We start from the raw sequence: 22,164 nt of genomic DNA, 5'->3' as shown, positions 1-22,164 counted from the left end.
TATGTAGCAAATAAAAACAAGAGTTTTCCCTGGAAGCTGTCAATAATGTCCACCTGCTGGTGGACACACTGAGGCTCTCCATCCTCAGTTCTGTTTCCTCCTAAATACTTTTTCTTCCTTTCTTCATTATCTTAATTATAATTACCCTTCCTACCTAATGAATATGCATCTTTCCAGAATATTCTGTTTCCTGTTGTGCCGTATCATGTTCCAACATGTTCCATAAAATTCTATCATTTATTCCCTTAAATTGACAGAGCCTGTCATGTAAGTTTTCATTAGATAATGGGTAAAATTACCCTGTTACGGCCCCCCACCCTCTTGCTAAAGCTATAGTTTTACCCACACCCACTTACTTCTCCTTTTGATTGTTTAATTAGATTGTAAGCTCTGTCGAGCAGGGACTGTCTCTTCATGTTCAAGTGTACAGCGCTGCGTACGTCTAGTAGCACTTTAGAAATGATAAGTAGTAGTAGTAGTTATCTGGATACTGCATAGGAGTCATAGGAGTCTCTGGCTCTTAGTTGCTGACCAGCAACTTATCACAAGTTAACATAGGCGAAATGTCAAAACCACAGCCTTAGAAGGGTAGCTTTCAGAAAAAACTCATTTATAGCTGTCTTGCAATTCTTAAGCCTGCTCCCAGCTCAAGAAAAGCAAAATAGCTGGATTAAAATAAAAACTAGAAATATGTATGGTTTGCACCTTTTCATGGCCTCTATGATATACACTTCTTAGTGGTATCAAGCTACGGGGAGTCTGGAAGATGTCATCCAAGTGTCCCCAGAGCTTGTACGCTCCCTTCAGTGGTGGACCATTTGATCCATTGTGACTCTGGGACTTCTATTCCAAATTCCTCAGCCACAAAAAGTGTTGATGATGGATGCATCTTTCCTAGGATGGAGAGCTCATGTAGATGGGCTTCACACTGAAGGAGTTTGGTCCTCCCAGGAAACAAATCTTCAGATCAATCTCCCGGAGCACCGGGCGATCTGGAATGCTCTAACGGCTTTCAGAGATCTCCTGTCTCGCCAAATTGTTCTTATCCAAACAGACAATCAGGTTGCAGTGTATTATACCAACAAGCAGGGGGGCACTGAATCACAGCCTCTATCAGAGGCCATCAGGATGTGGCATTGGGCCCGCAAACATGGTATGTTCCTTTGAGCCACTTATCTGGCAGGCAAAAACAATGCCCTGGCTGACATACTGAGCAGGATAATGCAACCGCACGAGTGATCTTTCAATATGGGCATTGCCTGCAAGATCTTGTGAGCATGGGGCACCCCCTCAGTGGATCTTTTGCCACTCAGTTCAATCACAAGGTCCCTCAGTTCTGTTTCAGGCTTCAGATCCATGACAGACTAGCGTCAGATGCCTTCCTCCTCAGGGGACAGGACTTCTGTATGCGTATCCTCCAATACCTCTAGTGGGGAAAACTTTGTTGACACTCAAACAAGACTGCGGAACCATGATTCTGATTATGCCATGGTTTCCTCTTCTTCTGGAATTATCCTCTGAAGAACCATGGAGATTGGAGTGTTTTCCAACCCTCATCATGCAGTACGAGGGGGTCACTTCTACATCCCAACCTCCAGTCTCTGGCTCTCACAGCTTGGATGTTGAGAGCCTAGAATTCGCTTCCTTGGGTCTTTCGGATGGTGTGTCCTGGATCTTGCTGGCTTCCAGGAAAGACTCCACTAAAAGGTGCTATTCTTTTAAATGGAGGAGGTTTGCCATCTGGTGTGAGAGCAAGGCCCTAGACCCCTTGCTTGCCATACACAGACCATGCTTGAATACCTTTTACACTTATCAGAGTCTGGTATTGAGACCAACTCCATAAGGGTTCACCTTAGTGCAATTAGTGCTTTTCAACGTGTAGAAGATAAGGTCATCTCTGGACAGCTTCTAGTTGTTTACTTCATGAGAGGTTTGCTTTTGTCAAAGCCCCCTGTCAAACTTCGACTAATGTCATGGGATCTCAATGTTGTTCTCACCCAGCTGGTGAAAGCTCCTTTTGAGCCACTGAGTTCCTACCATCTGAAGTACTTGACCTGGAAGATCATTTTCTTGCTGGCTGTCACTTCAGCTCGTAGAGTCGGTGAGCTTCAGGCCTTAGTAGTGGATGCACCTTATAGTAAGTTTCATTACAACAGAGTAGTCCTCCACACTCACCCTACGTTCCTGCCGAAAGTGGTGTCGGAGTTCTTCTGAACCAGTCGATTGTCTTGCCAGCATTCTTTCCCCAACCTCATGCCCATCCTGGCGAAAGCAGCTTGCACTCCTTGGATTGCAAGAGAGCATTGGCCTACTACATGGAGCGGACAAGGCCCCATAGACAGTCCGCCCAGCTTTTTGTTTCTTTTGATCCCAACAGGATAGGGGTCGTAATCAGGGAAATGCACTATTTCTGATTGGCTGGCAGATTGCATTTTCTTCACTTATGCCCAGGCTGGGCTGGCCTTAGAGGGTCATGTCACGGCTCATAATGTCAGAGCCATGGCCATGTCAGTAGCCCACTTGAGGTCAGCCTCCATTGAAGAAATTTGCAAGGCTGCAACGTGGTCTTCAATCCACACATTCACATCACACTACTGCCTTGAGCAGGATGTCCGACACAACAGTCGGTTTGCTGCAGAATCATTTTGGGTTCTAGAATCCAACTCCACCCTCCTAGGCCCGTTTTATTCTGTTCCAGGCTGCACTCTTATTCAGATTGTATATAGTTTCAGGTTAATCTGTGTTATGTTCTCACAGTTGGGAGGCCTAGTTTTTGTTTTTTGTTGTTTTTCGTGAGCCCGGATGCTAAGGATTCCCCATTTGCGAGAATTATAAGCCTACTTGTCCTCTGAGAAAGCAAGGATACTTACTTGTAGCAGGTGTTCTCCGTGGACAGCAGGCTTTGTATTCTCACAATCCCTCCCACCTCCCGTTGGAGGAGTCTCCTTTATTATTTTTACTTTATTTGTTGCTATCGTATGAAACTGAGGAGACCGTGTTCTCATGGCGGGCAGAAAGCACTCGTTCTTGAGCAGTGGTGCGCATCTTGCGCTCCACAAAACCCTCATTTAGCTTTGGTAAATTCTGGACTGGGTGATGCGGATCAGCATCGCTCACTTGTGAGCACCATTCTTCTGTCATAATTTCACCAGCCTTTATGAAATTAAATATTACACATTTTAACAACATTCTTACTTGTTTTCAGCTGTTGGCTACAACTGCATTATAAATATTACTACGAGAACTGCTAATTCAGTAAGTATGAAACAATCAGGGGTGGGGGGGGAGAGGGATGGAGATTCCTGATATCTTAGTCCTGCTATTATATCAGTTTGAATCCCTGTCATTCCAGGTTCATGACCTTAAGGAGAGATGGGAATGATGATCACTCTTATGTTCAAAATCCTGTAAATGTAATCTTCATGGTCTCGTTCACCTTGAACTATTGTATAGATATCACAGTTACACTTCCTTATTTGCTTATTACACTTTTAAAACTCCAACATAACCAGTGCTTATTAGGAAGTAGTAATTCCCATCCTGTCTAAGACAAAGTGAAAGATTTAAAATGTTGTGGAGGAATGGCCTGAGATCCAGGGGAACTGGATTTGATTCCCACTGCTGCTCCTTGTGATTCTGGGCAAGTCACTTAACCTTCTATTGCCCCAGGTATAAAATAAGTACATGTATATAATATGTAAACCACTTTGATTGTAACCTTTCCCTTACTGTAGGTAACCCTACCTCCCCTTCAATCAGTGTCAATGAAAAGACTGATCTAAATCTGATCCGTCTTTCTTTGTATTTATTGAGCAGCATTTAGTGGCTCATAGTCTGAGATCACAAAAACAAAGCGGGAAAACCTGGAGAAAAGATTAGCCATTCGATTTGATGCCTACATGGGAATGAGACTTGATATACTAACTTTCTGTGGTTACAATCAGAACAGTTTGCATGTGATGTACGGGTACTTATTTTGTACCTGGGGCAATGGAGGGTTAAGTGACTTGCCCAGAGTCACAAGGAGCTGCAGCTAGAACTGAAGGTTTTCAGGCCGCTGCTCTAACTTCTAGGCCACTCCTCCACCACTATCCTATCACACCACTTGACATGTAAACATTTGATGCGTCATTAAGTACATTAAAAAAATTTACAAACTCCCTAAGTAACACTCTTGCATTCTAAAATGTTATTTCTCTGATATCCCAGCTTGTTCGCTTGTTTAGCCATGTGCATGCAGTCCACTTCTAATTTTATTGTCTAATTAATACAATTTAATGGCGTTAAGTCCCTTTTTGCTGTTGTTGGCAACTTATTTTACAGAAATTGCGTGGCCAGACTGAGGCTCTTTATATATTAACCAAATGTAATAATACTCGCTTTGAATTCATCTTTACTAATCTGGTTCCTGGAAGTCCTCGGCTCTTCACTTCAGTCATTGCTGTACACAGGTAGCTGCAGTATTTTGTATGCTTTATGTAGCTTGTGTTGTATTTATACTGATCATATGAACTAGATCGAGTTTCCTCAAAGCCAGTCTTCGAGGTTCACATCCGAGCCTGGTTTCCACAATGAATTTGTGCGAGATCTATTTCCATGCAGTGGATGCAGCACCTGCAAACCAATCTCATGCATATTCATTGTGGAAATCCTGAAATCCTGACTGGGTTGAGGACTGGATTTGAAGACCTCTGAGCTAGATAAAGGCATTGTACACTAGTAGAAAATGAGCTTTGTGAGTTCTGGTATGTCAGGTCAGAAATACTGTTAATTCATTGTGATAATTTAGATGTTTATTTTTCAGGAGTTAAGTATTTTTGGAGGATACTGAAAATAGGTATTTATCAGTATTTTTGTGGTGTGCACATTTCCTTCTAGGTGTATTTTTTTCAGTTGATTTAATTTAATAAAAGCTTGATGAAAAATTAAATTAAGCTTTATAAATCTTTATCATATATTTAGTGTATTCATGGTTAGTAAAACTTTCACAGCCAGAAGTGCCCCCATATCCCAATTATGGAATCAATACAGTAAAGTGTTCAAGAAAAAAAATAAATATAGAACTCAATTCCTTGAAGCTTAAATATTTTATAACAATATAGTTCTTCTATTATCTATGATGATTTGTAAATAAAATTGGTAAGTGTTGGTCTGGATCTGTGGCACTGCAGTATGATATTTCAGGATTTGGATCAGCTCTGCCTTGGTGTGATGCACCCAGCCCTAGGGAGGCAAAATGGCTGATACTCTTGTGGTAGTCCCCGTCAGCGATCAAGTGGTATTGAGGGTACTCTTGGCAGAGATGCCTCTGGTTGTTGGGCTGGCAAGGATTCTCTAAGCTTCCCAGACATGCCCTCTGAGGAGGGGTGATTGGCAGAGACAGCCGAGGAACAAAGGAGTGTGAGAGGGAGATAACAAGTTAAGTACATGTTGACTAGTAATTCAAGATTGAATTATGAACAGAAATAAGTATTAAAAAGTTTTGTTTTGTATTTGTTGTAGAGCATATGAAACATCTAAAATGTATCGTGATCTGAAACTGAGAGGTGCACTGATTCAAAACAAACAGCTGAGACTTTTACCACAAGAACAAGTATATGACAAAATCAATGGGGTGTGGAATTTATCCAGTGATCAGGTAAAGCAGAGAACAGATGATTATTTAATAAACAAATTTTTCAGATCTTTTTTGGGGGGTCTGTCCAGTGAAAAAGTTACAATTATCTCAGTATAACAAAATGTAATCTAATCTAATTCCACATTTATATTCCGCGAATTCCCTCTGAAGGTTCAAAGCAGATCACAAGCAAGTAATTAATGTGGGCATTTCCAAGGAGTTACAATTAAAAGTAAATAATCCAACTACTAACTAAAAAATGTTTTAAATAAAAAGTCTTATGACAACAGCAGGAGTTCTTCATGTAGGCCTGACTTCCCTAAAGCTTTAGGGAAGCAGTCTTACAGCTGCAAAATCTAGCAGCTTTGCTTGACTGACTTCAGAATTCCCTTCTTGGCTCTGGCTTTTATTAGTAGTAATCAGCATGACTACACATTCCATTACATGATTACAAATTTGGATAACAATATACTCTTTTGTCCTTTCTCACACATTGCTTGTAACATTTACCGCACACGTTAACCTCTTTCGCTAGACACACACACATTTCCTGGCTAGACCACACACATTTCCACCCTTCTGCATAGTTTCATGTCTAGGTTCAAGGTCCTGTATAGTACATTCTGGTTCAGCAGTTACCAATAATATATAGCAGATATAGCAGAATTGGAAAAGGTGCAGCAAAGGGCGACTAAAATGATAGCGGGGATGGGACGACTTCCCTATGAAGAAAGACTAAGGAGGCTAGAGCTTTTCAGCTTGGAGAAGAGACCACTGAGGGGAGACATGATAGAGGTATATAAAATAATGAGTGGAGTGGAACAGGTGGATGTGAAGCGTCTGTTCAGGCTTTCCAAAAATACTAGGACTAGGGGGCGTGCGATGAAACTACAGTGTTTCTCTGATTTAAAACAAATCAGAGAAAATTTTTCTTCACCCAACGCGTAATTAAACTTTGGAATTCGTTGCCAGATAACGTGGTGAAGGCGGTTAGCTTGACAGAGTTTTAAAAAGGGTTAGACGGTTTCCTAAAGGACAAGTCCATAAACCACTACTAAATGGACTTGGGAAAAATCCACAATTCCAGAAATAATATGTAGAGAATGTTTGTACGTTTGGGAAGCTTGCCGGGTGCCCTTGGCCTGGATTGGCCGCTGTCGTGGACAGGATGCTGGGCTCGATGGACCCTTGGTCTTTTCCCAGTGTGGCATTACTTATGTAGGTAATATTCACAGCTCATTCCCTCCAAGGTTACAGCTCTCATCATCAGAAGAATTTAATAATTCTTCTTTATTTGACTGACACAAATTGTCCACTTGTCTTTGGTCCCCTGTTGGACCCTTCCACAGTATATATGCACATATGCCAAACAAAGAGCTGGTGTGAGTGTGTGTGCCCAGTTACAGGAGATAGATGCATAACTTATAGTACTCTATAACTGTGCGTCTCTCCCATATGTACAGTGGGGGAAATAAGTATTTGATCCCCTTGCTGATTTTGTAAGTTTGCCCACTGACAAAGACATGAGCAGCCCATAATTGAAGGGTAGGTTATTGGTAACAGTGAGAGATAGCACATCACAAATTAAATCCGGAAAATCACATTGTGGAAAGTATATGAATTTATTTGCATTCTGCAGAGGGAAATAAGTATTTGATCCCCCACCAACCAGTAAGAGATCTGGCCCCTACAGACCAGGTAGATGCTCCAAATCAACTCGTTACCTGCATGACAGACAGCTGTCGGCAATGGTCACCTGTATGAAAGACACCTGTCCACAGACTCAGTGAATCAGTCAGACTCTAACCTCTACAAAATGGCCAAGAGCAAGGAGCTGTCTAAGGATGTCAGGGACAAGATCATACACCTGCACAAGGCTGGAATGGGCTACAAAACCATCAGTAAGACGCTGGGCGAGAAGGAGACAACTGTTGGTGCCATAGTAAGAAAATGGAAGAAGTACAAAATGACTGTCAATCGACAAAGATCTGGGGCTCCACGCAAAATCTCACCTCGTGGGGTATCCTTGATCATGAGGAAGGTTAGAAATCAGCCTACAACTACAAGGGGGGAACTTGTCAATGATCTCAAGGCAGCTGGGACCACTGTCACCACGAAAACCATTGGTAACACATTACGACATAACGGATTGCAATCCTGCAGTGCCCGCAAGGTCCCCCTGCTCCGGAAGGCACATGTGACGGCCCGTCTGAAGTTTGCCAGTGAACACCTGGATGATGCCGAGAGTGATTGGGAGAAGGTGCTGTGGTCAGATGAGACAAAAATTGAGCTCTTTGGCATGAACTCAACTCGCCGTGTTTGGAGGAAGAGAAATGCTGCCTATGACCCAAAGAACACCGTCCCCACTGTCAAGCATGGAGGTGGAAATGTTATGTTTTGGGGGTGTTTCTCTGCTAAGGGCACAGGACTACTTCACCGCATCAATGGGAGAATGGATGGGGCCATGTACCGTACAATTCTGAGTGACAACCTCCTTCCCTCCGCCAGGGCCTTAAAAATGGGTCGTGGCTGGGTCTTCCAGCACGACAATGACCCAAAACATACAGCCAAGGCAACAAAGGAGTGGCTCAGGAAGAAGCACATTAGGGTCATGGAGTGGCCTAGCCAGTCACCAGACCTTAATCCCATTGAAAACTTATGGAGGGAGCTGAAGCTGCGAGTTGCCAAGCGACAGCCCAGAACTCTTAATGATTTAGAGATGATCTGCAAAGAGGAGTGGACCAAAATTCCTCCTGACATGTGTGCAAACCTCATCATCAACTACAGAAGACGTCTGACCGCTGTGCTTGCCAACAAGGGTTTTGCCACCAAGTATTAGGTCTTGTTTGCCAGAGGGATTAAATACTTATTTCCCTCTGCAGAATGCAAATAAATTCATATACTTTCCAAAATGTGATTTTCCGGATTTAATTTGTGATGTGCTATCTCTCACTGTTACCAATAACCTACCCTTCAATTATGGGCTGCTCATGTCTTTGTCAGTGGGCAAACTTACAAAATCAGCAAGGGATCAAATACTTATTTCCCCCACTGTATGCCCACCAGCAGACTATGTGCCATTGAAAATATGCACATAGTTGCAGAATAGTATGTAGACATGCATCTGGTATTTACATGTGTATCCGGCATTTACACAAGTTTGTCTACACATTTGCGCATATATGCCAGTTTTCTAATCATTTATTGCATAATCGGTGCATAAATGAATTATCCCTTAAGTGTATTTGCAGTTTAAACACACGTGCTATTACTGTCATCTATGTAGCATGTTTATCATATTCTAGAAGGTTAAAAATCTAAATATATATCTTGATTTATTACTGTATTTATTTATTTATTATTACATTTGTACCCCGCACTTTCCCACAGAAGCAGGTACAATGCGGCTTACATAGTTAACAGATTTACAATTATTAGATTTATTAAGAAGAATATTAAGAACTATAATGTAACATAATAATAGAATGCTTTAAGTATATGTTAATTAACATGGGAAGGAGTAATGAAGATAGATAAGGAAATGGGGATGGTTATGGTGAAGAAAGGAATGGGCAAGGGAAGACAAGGAAAGTATGGAGTATCTAGGGGGACATGGTTAATATATAGACATCGTTATAATAAGATATGCTTAGTTTTACATTTTCATCTTTATAATTTTTATTGGAATCATAAAATGTTAATTATGTCATCATGTGTTGATTGCACTACTAACCAGTACTGTTTTTAAAAGACAAAATTAACAGCATTTAAAAATGATTTGTGGCTGGATAACTGCATTTTCAGTATTTATTCTCTCAGTATGTGCCTTTTAATCCTTGTAAGACTCAGTCAAAAAAAACTGTTTATAGGAAGTAGTCCATTTCATGAATTAGAGAGCAGATATGGAAGTAGAAAAAAATCTGCTGCTTTTGCCAGAAAAATAGCTTTCTTAACTCTGTTTTATTTTTTAAGATACGTATAAGTATATAGCATGTTAATACAGCATTGTTGTGTTTCATTGAGGTAAAATAAAATTGGCATTCTTACTATGTCTTTTTTTTTTCTACAGGGAAATTTGGGAACATTTTTTATAACTAATGTAAGAATAGTTTGGCATGCAAACATGAATGACAGCTTTAATGTTAGTATACCATATCTACAAATTGTAAGTATGCCAGCATTTTTCTGTATTCAAGCAAATTTTTCAAAGATCAAAACATTCTTGAGTTTTATTTATTAAATAAGGGAGTAATTTTATGAAGGTTTTTGTATGTTTCTCAGACAACTCCCAACATGTTTCAGCAGCTGTACTGCCTGCATCAGGGGCATATTCAGTCCTTAAAATAGGAACAAGTGACACACCTTAAGACAGGGTATTCAGTACATAAAGATTGCCTACACTGGACTCCTTGAAGCCAGTGTGAACTTCAAAAGCCAAGTAAAAACATAAAAAAGTCCTCAAAGCTTCAAGATTTAAAATTTCACAATAATATAAATGCTTTGAATGTTTAAATATTATAGAGACAGTCAGTAATTTACAAATGGCAGCTACAAAAGAACTTCTCTATATGGTCATTGTTGTTGCATCATTAATGAAATGCTAACCTTGGTGTAAATCTTAGTGACTGTACCCCAGTAGTGTTATTCACAGCAGCTATAACTTCAGCCTCTTGACTTCATAGGTCTCTAGTGATATACCACTATATATGTTTATGCTAATAAAAATCACAGTCCAATACAATTAAAAATGTCCGTTCAAATCCCCAAAGGAAAAAATACTTATAATAAGTGCAAAGTCTTCAATACAAGAAACTTAACTGAGCTGTAAGCTGATTCCAGAATAGCTCCCTCCAGGCTCATAAATTAGGTCCAACAAGGGTCCTTGTTTCGTATCCGGCTTCAGGAACGTGTGTGCTCATGCCATAAAGCTAACAGGTATTAAATGTTGAGGAGGCTCAACATCTGGAAAAAGGAGACTACCTTATATGGTCAGACATCCTATGTTAAGTGCATCAAGTATGTAATAAACACAACTTTATTGAAAATATATCACAGGAACACCGGCCCAACGAAAAGGAAACAATTTTCAAAAAATTGTATTCCATTCCACACTTTCATTTAAACCCCCAGGGCCCACAGCTGCTAAATTAAGTATCCAAAATTGTTCTTTATAAATAAAGTTTGCATTCTGTATGTTATTTTTCACTTTAGGGATATGCAAGAGCATTTTAGTTGGATTGAACTGTGATTTTTATTAGCGCAAATATATATGGGACTAAATTCTATAAATGGCACTGTGCCAAAAAAACCGCTAAGCTCTATTCTATAAACGGTGCTCAAAGTTACACGATGTTTATAGAATACCGCTTAGTGTTGGGAACCACAACCGCAACTACTTTTAGGCACAGCCATTTACACCAGCAAAGCCCAATCCCTGCACATAGATTAGGAGCAAATCCCCCAAATTCTATAACAGTGCACACAAATTAAAGGAACGTCCCTGATCCACCCATAACCCTCCCATAGTCACGCCCCATTTTTTGGATCTGCGCATAAAATTTATATACGTAAATTTTAAAGCCAATTAGCACCAATAATTGCTTGTTAAAATTCCAGTATCTACACTAATTGGCTCGTTATTCAATTAAATTGCACATGCAAATTGGGCACAAGCCCAAGTTTGCATGTGCAATTTAGGTGCCATTTTATAGAATTCAGGGGATCGTGGTGTATCACTAGAGACCTATGATGTCAAGAGGCTTAAGTTATAGCTCCTGTGAATAGCGTTATTGGGACACAGTCACTAAAATTGACGCCAAGGCTAGCGTTTCATTAATGGTGCAACAACAATAGCCATATAGAGTAGTTCTTTTGTAGCTGCTGTTTGTAAATGAATGATGGTCTGTATAATATTAAAATATTCAAAACATTTACATTAATAGTGCAATCTTAAATCTTGAAGTTTTGAGGAGTCTTTGTATTTGGTACTCTACTAACTCTCCACTAAGGAATTTTTGATTTGTAGACCTTGTACAGTGCACAGCAGGGGTCTGAGATTCTGTGGCTGAGTCCAGGGTGGTTGAGAAGGCCCAGTTAGCAGAAGTATATGTCCAGGAAAATCCGCCGGAGGCGGAGAACTCGAACATCCCACGAGAGGCACAAAGTGAAAGAGAAAGTGGGATGTTTGACCACGGAAACCAAAGACTGGAAAGATGGATTCTTCAAAAAACAAATGTTTAATTGATAAAAAGACTCGACACAAGCGTTGTGTTTCGACTGCTAGGCCTACATCAGGAGTCTCAATGGGTGGAGAGTAACTGATGCGCAGATGGTGGAAAATATGAACTGGTCAAGTATAAGATCAGTGAAAAAGATTTGCTCGTCAATGAGTTAGGTTACCAGCATGAACAAAAGGTTCACCTAACTCATTGTCGAGCAACTCTTTTTCATCTAAAAGTCTTTTAAAGACCGTCTTCATTGATCTTATACTTGACCAGTTCATATTTTCCACCATTCACGCATCAGTTACTCTCCGCCCAATGTGACTCCTGATGCAGGCCTAGCGGCCGAAACACAATGCTTGTGTCGAGTCTTTTTATCAATTAAACGTTTGTTTTTTGAAGAATCCATCTTTCCAGTCTTTGGTCTCCGTGGTCAAACATCCCACTTTCTCTTTCACCAGTTAGCAAGAGAGCACGCGGGCACAGGACCCATCTTTTAAGATTGCAGTGGTCTCGAGTTTGGCGGGAATCGCCACCATCTTGGATGTAGTCAGCACACCGGCTGGACCACCACACATAGAAGCAGTGGAGCCACTTCCTGGATTAAGAAGCTACTGTGCTAGTGAAGAGCAATCCTCCAGAGGGGTGGGGTTTTCCCCAGGTTTTCTGTTTAAAGAAGCCAGGAGATCAGGTGACACACGTGCAGCAGGCCTCTGGTGGGCCAAGTGCACTCAAATGACAATGGCTGGAATGGATATAGGATCTAGAGGATGAAGGATCCTTTCAGGCAAGTGAGGAGCCATACCTGGCTGAGGCTGGTTTGGAACATTAGGAAGAGCAGTTACAGAACTGTTGGTTGGAAGTCCAGGAGAGGATCCCTTGGCAGAGCAGTTCTTCCCTATGAAAGATTCATAAGAGCTAATTTTGCAGGTCACTTCAGTACTTAACTTTTTAGAGGACTATAAGGAAGACAGCACTCCAGAGGTGGGTACCCTTATAGATGATATATAGAAGCAGGTCAGGTCTTTTCCCGAGCACCATGTAATCAGCGTTAGCGTGGGAGCTCTTACTGCCACCTCAATGGGGGTGGTAAGGGCTCTCCTCCCGAAATGGCCATGCGGCAAGTGCTTTACTTGCCGCACGGCCATTTCCTGCAGAAAAGCAAGACCTACCTTTTCCCCGCTGCGGTAAAAGCGGGGCCTTGGCACGCATCACACACATGCTGATGCCAGAACAGGCCTCTTTTTGTCGCAGCTTGGTAAAAGGGGCCCTCTGATTGGGAGGCCAAATGGGTACCTATTTTGAAGCTGTCCTAAAACAACAACATAGGCACCTATCCAGCTTATTTTCGAAAGTGATAGCCGGCCATCTTCCAACACAAATCGGGAGATGGCCGACCATCTCCTAAAACCGGCCAAATCGGTATAATCGAAAGCCGATTTTTGGACACACTCGCCGGCATTCCGTCGCGGAGGCGGCTAAACTTCAAGGGGGCGTGTCGGCAGGGTAGTGAAGGCGGGATGTGGGTGTGCTTACGAGATGGCCGGCTTCAGCTGATAATGGAAAAAAGAAAACCGGCGATGACGAGCATTTGGCCGGTTTTACTTGGTCTATTTATTTTCACGACCAAGTCTCAAAAAGATGCCCAAACTGACCAGATGACCACTGGAAGGCATCGGGGATGACCTCCCCATACTCCTCCAGTGGTCACCAACCCCCTCCAACCCAAAAAAAACTTTAAAACATTTCCTTCCTAGGAGGGGAAGCCAGTCGGCCAGCTCGTAAAAAAAAAAGGATCTTGCTGATCAGTTATGTTATGACTTACTTATTCTGGAGTGCTGTATTTTGTGATACTGTTTTGAGAAATGTTCAAGAAAGACTTCATACAAATTTTAAAAAGTCCCTGCCGTTCATTTTCCCTTGATGGCCGTCCCTGACGTGCACTTCCCTTAATAGCCTGGCCGTCTTTCTCTCCGAAAGTGCACTTCTCTAAATGGCCGGCTTTCTCCCCAAACAGGGAAATCAAAACAGTTTTTGCTCACAGTTTTTTTAGTAGTAACAGTGGGATTTGAACCAGCCACCTCTGCATTACAAGAGCCATAATGTAACCACTTGGCCACAGCTCCACTTACTTGGCTGTTCCTCCCTTTTGATTATACCCCATCAGGTCTCTCTCAGCCAATCACAGTGCGTTAAGCTGTCTGTGAGTGGCTGAGAGAGACCTGGAGGGGTATAATCAAAAGGGAGGGACACCTAAGTAAGTGGAGCTGTGGCCAAGTGGTTACATCACTGGTCTTGTAATGCAGAGGTGGCTGGTTCAAATCCCACTGTTACTACAAAAAAAGCAGTGTGCAAAAACTTTTGATTTCCCTGTTCGGGGAGAAAGACGGCTATTAAGAGAAGTGCACTTTCGGAGAGAAAGACGGCCAGGCTATTAAGGGAAGTGCACGTCAGGGATGGCCATCAAGGGAAAATGCACGGCAGGGACTTTTTTCATTTGTATGAAGTCTTTCTTGAACATTTCTCAAAACAGTATTACAAAATACAGCAGTCCTGAACAAGTAAGTCATAACATAACTGATCAGCAAGATCTAAAAACATCCAGAAGTACCAGTGCACTACGAATGCTGGCCCCTCCCACGGCCAAATGCCTTGGATTTGGCCGGGTTTGAGATGGCCGGTTCCAGTTTCCATTATCGCTGAAAAACAAAGTCAGCCATCTCAAACCCGACGATCTGTGGCATTTGGCCGGCCCCAACCGTATTATCGAAACAAAAGTTGGCCGGCCATCTTTTTCGATAATACGGTTCCGGCCAGCTGTTGCGGCGCCACCAAAATAGATCGATTTCACCGGCGCCGTTTGATTATGCCCCTCCACTTGTTTTTATAATCTCCCATAATCTGCTGAAATCACAGCTAAAATGCATGTACATACAATTACACTGCTGTGGATCAGGTGTATATGTGTGCTGATGAAGTGCTTGCATAGGTGTGTATTTTATAAACTGCATGCATATTTTGTGTCTCCACCCATGCTTTGCCCAAACTCTGCTTCTGAATACATTTACACACTGGTCACATAAAAGTATATTACTTCTTGCCATCACGTGTACTTTGTTGCACATACCCTATGGGGTAATTTTCTATGAGGTTTTTTATGTGAAAAAAAATATTTTTTTAAAGTACTTCCTACAAGTTCTGTGTTATCTTTTGATCTGGTTATAGTTGTCTTGTCATAGATTTTAAAATTGCTGTAAAGAATATTATGTTTATGCTTCCGTATAATCCTGGCTGTCCTAGCCTGACATTTTATTTTAAAACTTAATCTGTTCTGTTTCTCAACCAGTCAGTTCAAATGCCAAGGAATATACCATTTGAAATGCAGTATTCAACAAATTCAGTCACCATCTCTGCCTGTTGCAGATCCATGAGTACGATTTGATACTTGAGGAAATGGTACATGGTAAATTTAGGTTTGCTTTATTTAGCCACCAGACTAATGCCCCTGTCTAGAGTACTGGGTGACTCCAGGTCACGGGACAAATTCAAGACAGACTTATTCTGCCCATGGTGACATAATTGCAATCTCCATTCCTTTCTTCTTGAATACAGTTTTCAGGATGTACAGAAGTCTCTCTTAGCCAGGCTGTTATCAACTTTCAAAATATTTATTAATAAAACCTGATACTTGATAAAACATTTAGGGGATAATTTTATAAAGCGTTTTTCTACATGTGAAACTAGTTTTATAATATTGTAATGGAAAGAAAATTATCAGGTATGATTATACATAATTTTACCTTGTGTGACCACAAACATGCGCAAAAAAAAAGATATATAGATATATGGAAAGTGTATACCTGCTTTTATGTGATCTGCATATAAACATTCCCATGGCTCATAGTTTGGGCAGAGCAGGGTCAGAGTTGCAACGTACATGGGCATTTTTCTGAAATACATAAGCAAATGCATTGAGTACATGTAAGCGTTTAAACTAACTTCAGAGTAGGTGCATATACAAGTGTTGGCATATACATGCTTCAAGAGCCAGTTCAGTGCTTATGTTGCCTTTTATAACATAAGCCTAAATTGGGCGCCTTTTTGAACTTCTCACATAGACACTCTATTATGAAATAGAGGACAATTTTCATAGCTATTTACATGGTGGTTAAAAAAAACATTTGCCTGAGTATTGCCTTTCCTTAGTGTGGATCAGTGTCCACACATAGTTGCACAACATGAATTTTTTTTAACCACATTGAGAGGAAGTGTTCCCAAGAGCATGTTTAAATCAGGGAGTACATTTTCAAATCTACATTCATTATTTTCCATGAAAAAGCAGTTGTATTTCATTTTGAAGAAATGTATGTGCTAATAAGTGTGTCTCAGTGAAAATAGCTTGAAAATTGTTCTATGGGATATGAATTATGCTGTATAAAAGGGAACTGAAAAGTTTGTTTGGGAAATAGGAGAAAGGCCACAACTGTGTTATAATAAACCTTTGGTAGACAGAGGGGCTCATTTTCAAATCACTTAGACTTACAAAGTTACATAGAGGTGTATTTTCAAAGCATTTAGACTTGTATATGGAACTTTGTAAGTCTAAGTGATTTGAAAATGAGTCCCATTGTACCCTATAGAATTTTGTAAGTCTAAGTACTTTGAAAATACGCCTCTAATTTATATATCCCCTCCTAATTTTGAAATGTACTGAGATATTACAGTAGTGCAGCAACAAGTACAATTGCTTCTTTGCTTTTATAGGATGCTTGCTAGTGAAGTAGCATAGCTGACGTTCTTCTTTTTAATATTGTGGGGAAAAAAATAAAATTCTGTCAAAAAATTTGAAAATTCTGCAACTCCCTTGTCACAATAATACAATATGGGCTCCTTTTACAAAGCGACACTACTGATTAGCATACGCTGAATACGAAGAAGCTCATGGGAATTGAATGGGCTCCTTTGCATTCAGTGTATCGCTAATCGGTAGCACTGCTTTGTATAAGGAGCCCTATGTCTACAGTCCTTGAGCCATAATGAATTAAAATACAGTAGAGAAAAAATGTTATTTCTCAGGCAGGGTTTTTAAGGCTTTATAGCAGAATTCGCTTAGGAATATCATCATAATAGGTCTTAGTTTTTGGTGATTTTTACTTTGTCAATCTGTAGAGTCCGAGGAAAGTTTGGAGCTGCTAATTCTGGCAAATAACAATGGCAGCACTTTCACAAAATCAGTATGTGGTGGCAACTCAGAGCTTCTCTCAGGCTCCATGAGCTGATGAATAAAAATATAGAAAAACCAGAAGCCCTGAACATATGGCAGCAGACTACTCAGTTTCACACCATTCTCTCCCCCACCCCAACACATACTCCCTCTACTTGTGTCCTCACCAGTTTATTCCCAGTCAGGCAGTCACCCCTTACATACCAGCCCATTCTCCCCAACCCCTCACCAGTCATACAGCCAGCTCTCTCCCAATTAATCTGCTGTCCCCGAACCAGTCAGCTAGCCCTGCCTCTCCTTCCTCAATCAAATAATCTGCTGTCCCCAAGCCAGTCAACTAGCCCTGCCTCTCCTTCCTCAATCAAACAGCCTGCCTGCTATCTCCAATTCACAATTCATTTTGCCTCCCTCAGGCAGCCTGGCTTCCCTTCCCCACCTTCTGACAAGCAGATAGCCAGTGTGCTCCTCCACTGTCTTCCTACCCCCCTCTCAAATAAAAAGGAGACAGTTCTCTGTGGCAATGCAGTTAGCCTACCTGGATCAGGGTTTAAAAGCCTCAGGACTGCTCACAGGTGCATCTGCTTTCATCTCTCTGCAGCATGTTCTCTTTAGTGCACAGAGTGGCTCAGATTCAGGCACCAGAGGCGTAGCTAGGTGGGTCGCCAAGGGAGCTGCTGCTCCTCCAAATGGACTTCCAATGGCGCCTATTTTTCACGCGATCTGTCGTGTTTGAAATATGTGCTGTTGGCAGTCCACGCTCCACTCCCTCCCACGTTCTCAACCTGACTACGCTTCTGTCAGGCATTGCAGAGTTTTCAGTGTGTTACATCCACGCGGTGCCTGTATTCTCCAGTCAGTGGTATCTCTAGCCGGAAATATTGGGGTGGCATCAGGGAGGCAAGCCAAAGTAACTTTTCGTATATGATAATTATCCCTTTCCTTTTAAATAAGCTATATAACACACAATAAGGGCAATTCTATAAATTGGGACCTAAAATCATGTGTCAGTTGTGTGCTTAAATCAGTGATTCCAAAACTGGGTTCTGCAAACTCTCTTGTGGGGTTCCTCAAGAAATTAGATTTTAGAATCTGTATGAACATGTAAGGCAGTAAATAAATCCTAATAAATAAAATGAATGAATGTTTGCATAAATTGTGTGTTTCTTGGTGTATGAAAAAAATATTTTAGGGGTTCTGCCGTAGTAAAAAATGTAGGAATCACTTATAGAATAATAACATTTACATACTTGATTTTACCACTAATTGGCAATTACGCACATAACTGCTAGGTGCTATTCAATAACATACATGTCAAAATCGTTTAGCATATAAGTGAGCAGAAAATGGGTAGGTCAAGGTCTTGTCTCCGAGATATACATATAACTTATAGAATAGAATACTATAAGTTATGTGCACTTTAGGGCACAATTAGGCACCGCCAGTTACAACTGCCATTGATTTCACATAACCTTAGGCACACCAAAGCTGTCTTGTCTTAGTATTTTAAAACTGAATCTTGGCGCCAAGATGCTGTTATGGAATTGCTGCTAAGCACATAGCATTGGAGTGCCTACATCTTGACACCAGTTTATAGAATTGCAACATATAAGTCCCAAGGGATTTCTATACATAAAGAATCACACCATCTTGTTTCTGCCAGCCAAAAAACTACACATTGTAAACTATAGCACTATTTCACAAATTCTTCTATAGGGGAGTGAAATATGTATTCCATACAAAAGAGACCAGAATCCAGACATAGCTAATCCTGGTTTTCAATTTATACCCCAAAGCAGTGTCCCTGATTCTACCCATCAAAATCCATGCTGTCTCTCTCTCTCTCTCTCTCTCTCTCTCTCTCTCTCTCTCTCTCTCTCTCTCTCTCTCTCTCTCTCTCTCTCTCTCTCTCTCCTTCCCCCTCTGTCAGGATCTCCCCTAGCTCCCTATTTACCCCACATCCAGCATCCACCCTCCTGATCCCTATTCCCCTCCAATGTCCAGTATTTCACATTTGTATTCTGACTCTCCCTTCTGCCTTCCTACTCCATATCCAGTATTTTCTGTCACCCTACAACCTCCGTGTCCAGCATTCCCTTTCAATTTCCCTATACCCCAAGTCCCTTTTTCCTCCCTACCCAATCCAGCATCTCTTCTTTCTTCTCCCTCCTCTAAGCCAGCGTCTTCCCCTAGCCTGTTGCAAACCCCCCTTCCCCTATCCCAATCCAACATCTCCTTTGTCACCCTACTCTCCCCATGGCTACCATCTCTCCTCCCCTTGAGCAAACATTTGCCCTTTCTTTCCATCCTTCCCTGATCCAATAACTCCTTTCCCCTCCCATCGTTTATCCAACAGTTCAGGTCTCCCTTCTCATGTTCAGCATCTTGCCCATCTCCCTACCGCCCACCCCATCAGCTCATCTGTCTACTCCCCAGAAGGTCCAGCGTTCCCTTTAAATGTCCCTTTTCCCTCCCCCACCATCCAACATCTCCTTTTTCTTTCCCTTAACCACCATTTTCCTTCCCCATCATCTCCCTACTATCAGGGCTTTGTCCAGCATCCTCCCCTCTCCCATGAGCAAACATAGCTGCTTTCTCTGTCTTCCTTCCCCAACTCAGTATCTCCACTTTCCTCCCCTGACCTCCCCTCCCAATCCAATTTTGCACGGACAGCAGCGGTAAAAAATGAAAGTTAAAGCCTTGGGGCCTTCCATCTCACGTGCACTGCTGCACACACTGCCAGTTTCAGTCCTACCCCTCAAAACAGGAAGTGACTTCATGGGGCAAGGCCAGGATGGCAGAGCATGCAGCAGCACATGCAAGATGGAAGGTCCCGCAGCTTCACTTTCCTCTGTTGCCAGTTCTACACACTGCAGGAAGCAGCTTTGGCGGAGGAGCCCACACTGGAAATGGGATGGCAAACCATTTAAATAGCAACGCCTATGTCTCCAGATGAGCTCTCCTTTCATTCTCACAGGAACAGTGCAAAACTTCAAGCACAACAAAGCTCAATCAGAGCCATTCGTGTCTGAATCTGAGCCATTCCCTGCACCAAAAAGAAGACGCTGCAGAGAGAGGAAGTTGGAGAAAAGTAGAAAAAGAAACTGGTGAGGAGCTCCACTGCTTTTATGTTCTTTGATCCCAGCAGCTGGCCAGATTCTGTACGCCACTCAACAGTGAGGGGAATTCTGCACAAATTCTACATTGCACAGTTGCACAAATTCACCCAGGGATACAATTAGCCAGAACTTTCATGGTTAAGGCTGAGAGTTTGGTTACATGGTACAGAATGCATTAGTACTTGGAGGTAGGTGCATATCAGTGATGAAGAAACTGAAAAACAGTGTTTCATTTACATGTATACCTCTCTTTCCTTTTATGAATAGCGCTCAATAAAGATCAGAGACTCAAAGTTTGGTCTGGCACTTGTCATAGAAAGCTCTCAACAGGTAATGAAAATTCAATACCATTTTATCATGCTGTTTTGAAAAGTGTATTCTTAAATTGCTGTTTGCTATGGTTGTTTTTCAGCTCTGAATTATTAGTCCAATATTTCAAAGCACATTTTGTTATAGCAGCTGCTGCTCTGTGAATTTTCAGCAGTATTATTCAGACTGTGCTGCTGAAAATGCTTAGTATCCTTATAGTTCCTCAGCAGAGCAAAGATGTTCCACCCAGCTATGCAGGAACCAACCAGTAACTGAACACAAAAGTCCCACAAGAAAAATAGCCACATACCAAAAAGTGGGAAACGAAAGAAGGCTGGTTTGTCCAGCCTTCCTTCGTTTCCCACTTTTTTTGTGTGTGTGGCCACCTAGCTATACAGGCAGTGGCAATATTATAGTTGAGAATTTTAAATTAGAATGGTAAAAAAGCTGAATATCACCACTATCCATGTAGTGATGATAGTTGCCTCTCCATACTTCTATGGATAGAGAAACTAAATATGCATGAAATATTTCAATGCTATGGCCTGTATATTTAAAGATGAGGTCTGTTTTTGTTTTGCAGAGTGGTGGCTATGTGCTTGGTTTTAAAATAGACCCTGTGGAGAAACTGCAGGAAGCAGTGAAGGAAATAAATTCACTGCACAGAGTCTACTCTGCTAATCCTATATTTGGAGTTGACTATGAAATGGAAGAAAAGGTAGGTCTTTCTTTTTCTTGATGATCAATTCAAAGAAATTTTCAATTAAAGTTAGAAAATTTCAATTAAAGTTATTTCAGTAGTTTGATTTGGATGCACAAGGCTTATCTACTATAATAAAACGCACCATGAACATTCTAAGGACAAAGGTTCTGAAGTCACAGCACAACGATAAAGGGTTCATGGTTTGATGGTGGTGAAGCCATCCCATTGACAATGCCTCCCTGCCCCGCCCTCGCGTCAGGAAAACAGCTGAAACGTTACTAAGTGACCTAACACGGACTTATCAGAAGGGGCTTGCACACTAACAAAGCACAAATGTTACCAGGCAACAGAATGCGACATAGAACGCACCTATCAGAAGAAAAAACAGAACAAGAAGGAAGGAGCATTCAGCTGTAGAATGCCTCATTGTCTGAGCAGCACAGAGAGCACATGAACGCTGCTGGAAAGAGAGAATATCCCAGCAGTGGGTATGTACAGAAATACACTATATTGTTGTTGACGTGGACCCGGGGGAACAGGAGTACAGCGTGCCCCTCGCCATCTGTGACGTGCGCCGCCAGGACTTCCTAAGCGCCACCTGCAAAAATTCAACCCGACCCAGCCTGCATCACAGACCGACCCAGGCGGGGGGAAGAGTAGGGAAACACGCAGAGCGTGTTTCCCTACTCCTCCCCTGCCTAGGATTCGGTAGAGACTGGCTGGCAAACTCCTTCAATACCCAAAAAATTAAATAAAAGCAAAATATTCAAAACCACGGAGGCAACAAAGATCATAAAGAAAAAAAAATGATTCTCACGCACATGCACGTAACTGCAACCCCCCCCCCCCCTTCACCTTCTCACGAACCAACCCAGGACATGCAAAACCATCCCCTGCCTCAACAAACCCGTCACCGACCTCGAGGATGCACACAGCACACGGAACAAAACCGCGCTGCTTCCCGCTGCGCATTC

At 41.8% G+C, this 22,164-nt stretch overlaps 1 protein-coding gene across 2 annotated transcripts in view; it reads left to right on the top strand.

Moving 5' to 3' along the window:
• The window catches only part of BBS5 (Bardet-Biedl syndrome 5), a 63,478-nt gene that overhangs the window by 22,813 nt on the left and 18,501 nt on the right, over window positions 1-22,164 (top strand). For both annotated transcript variants that reach the window (XM_030210492.1, XM_030210491.1), the window contains 6 exons: window positions 3,206-3,255; window positions 4,324-4,451; window positions 5,503-5,638; window positions 9,687-9,782; window positions 20,446-20,508; window positions 21,071-21,205. In XM_030210492.1, coding sequence (XP_030066352.1) covers window positions 3,206-3,255; window positions 4,324-4,451; window positions 5,503-5,638; window positions 9,687-9,782; window positions 20,446-20,508; window positions 21,071-21,205 — 608 coding nt within the window. The remainder of the gene's footprint in view (window positions 1-3,205; window positions 3,256-4,323; window positions 4,452-5,502; window positions 5,639-9,686; window positions 9,783-20,445; window positions 20,509-21,070; window positions 21,206-22,164) is intronic.

This window comes from Microcaecilia unicolor, chromosome 7, assembly GCF_901765095.1.
Source record: "Microcaecilia unicolor chromosome 7, aMicUni1.1, whole genome shotgun sequence".
NCBI classification, from domain to species: Eukaryota; Metazoa; Chordata; class Amphibia; order Gymnophiona; family Siphonopidae; genus Microcaecilia; species Microcaecilia unicolor.
This window is presented reverse-complemented; position numbering and strand designations above follow the sequence as displayed.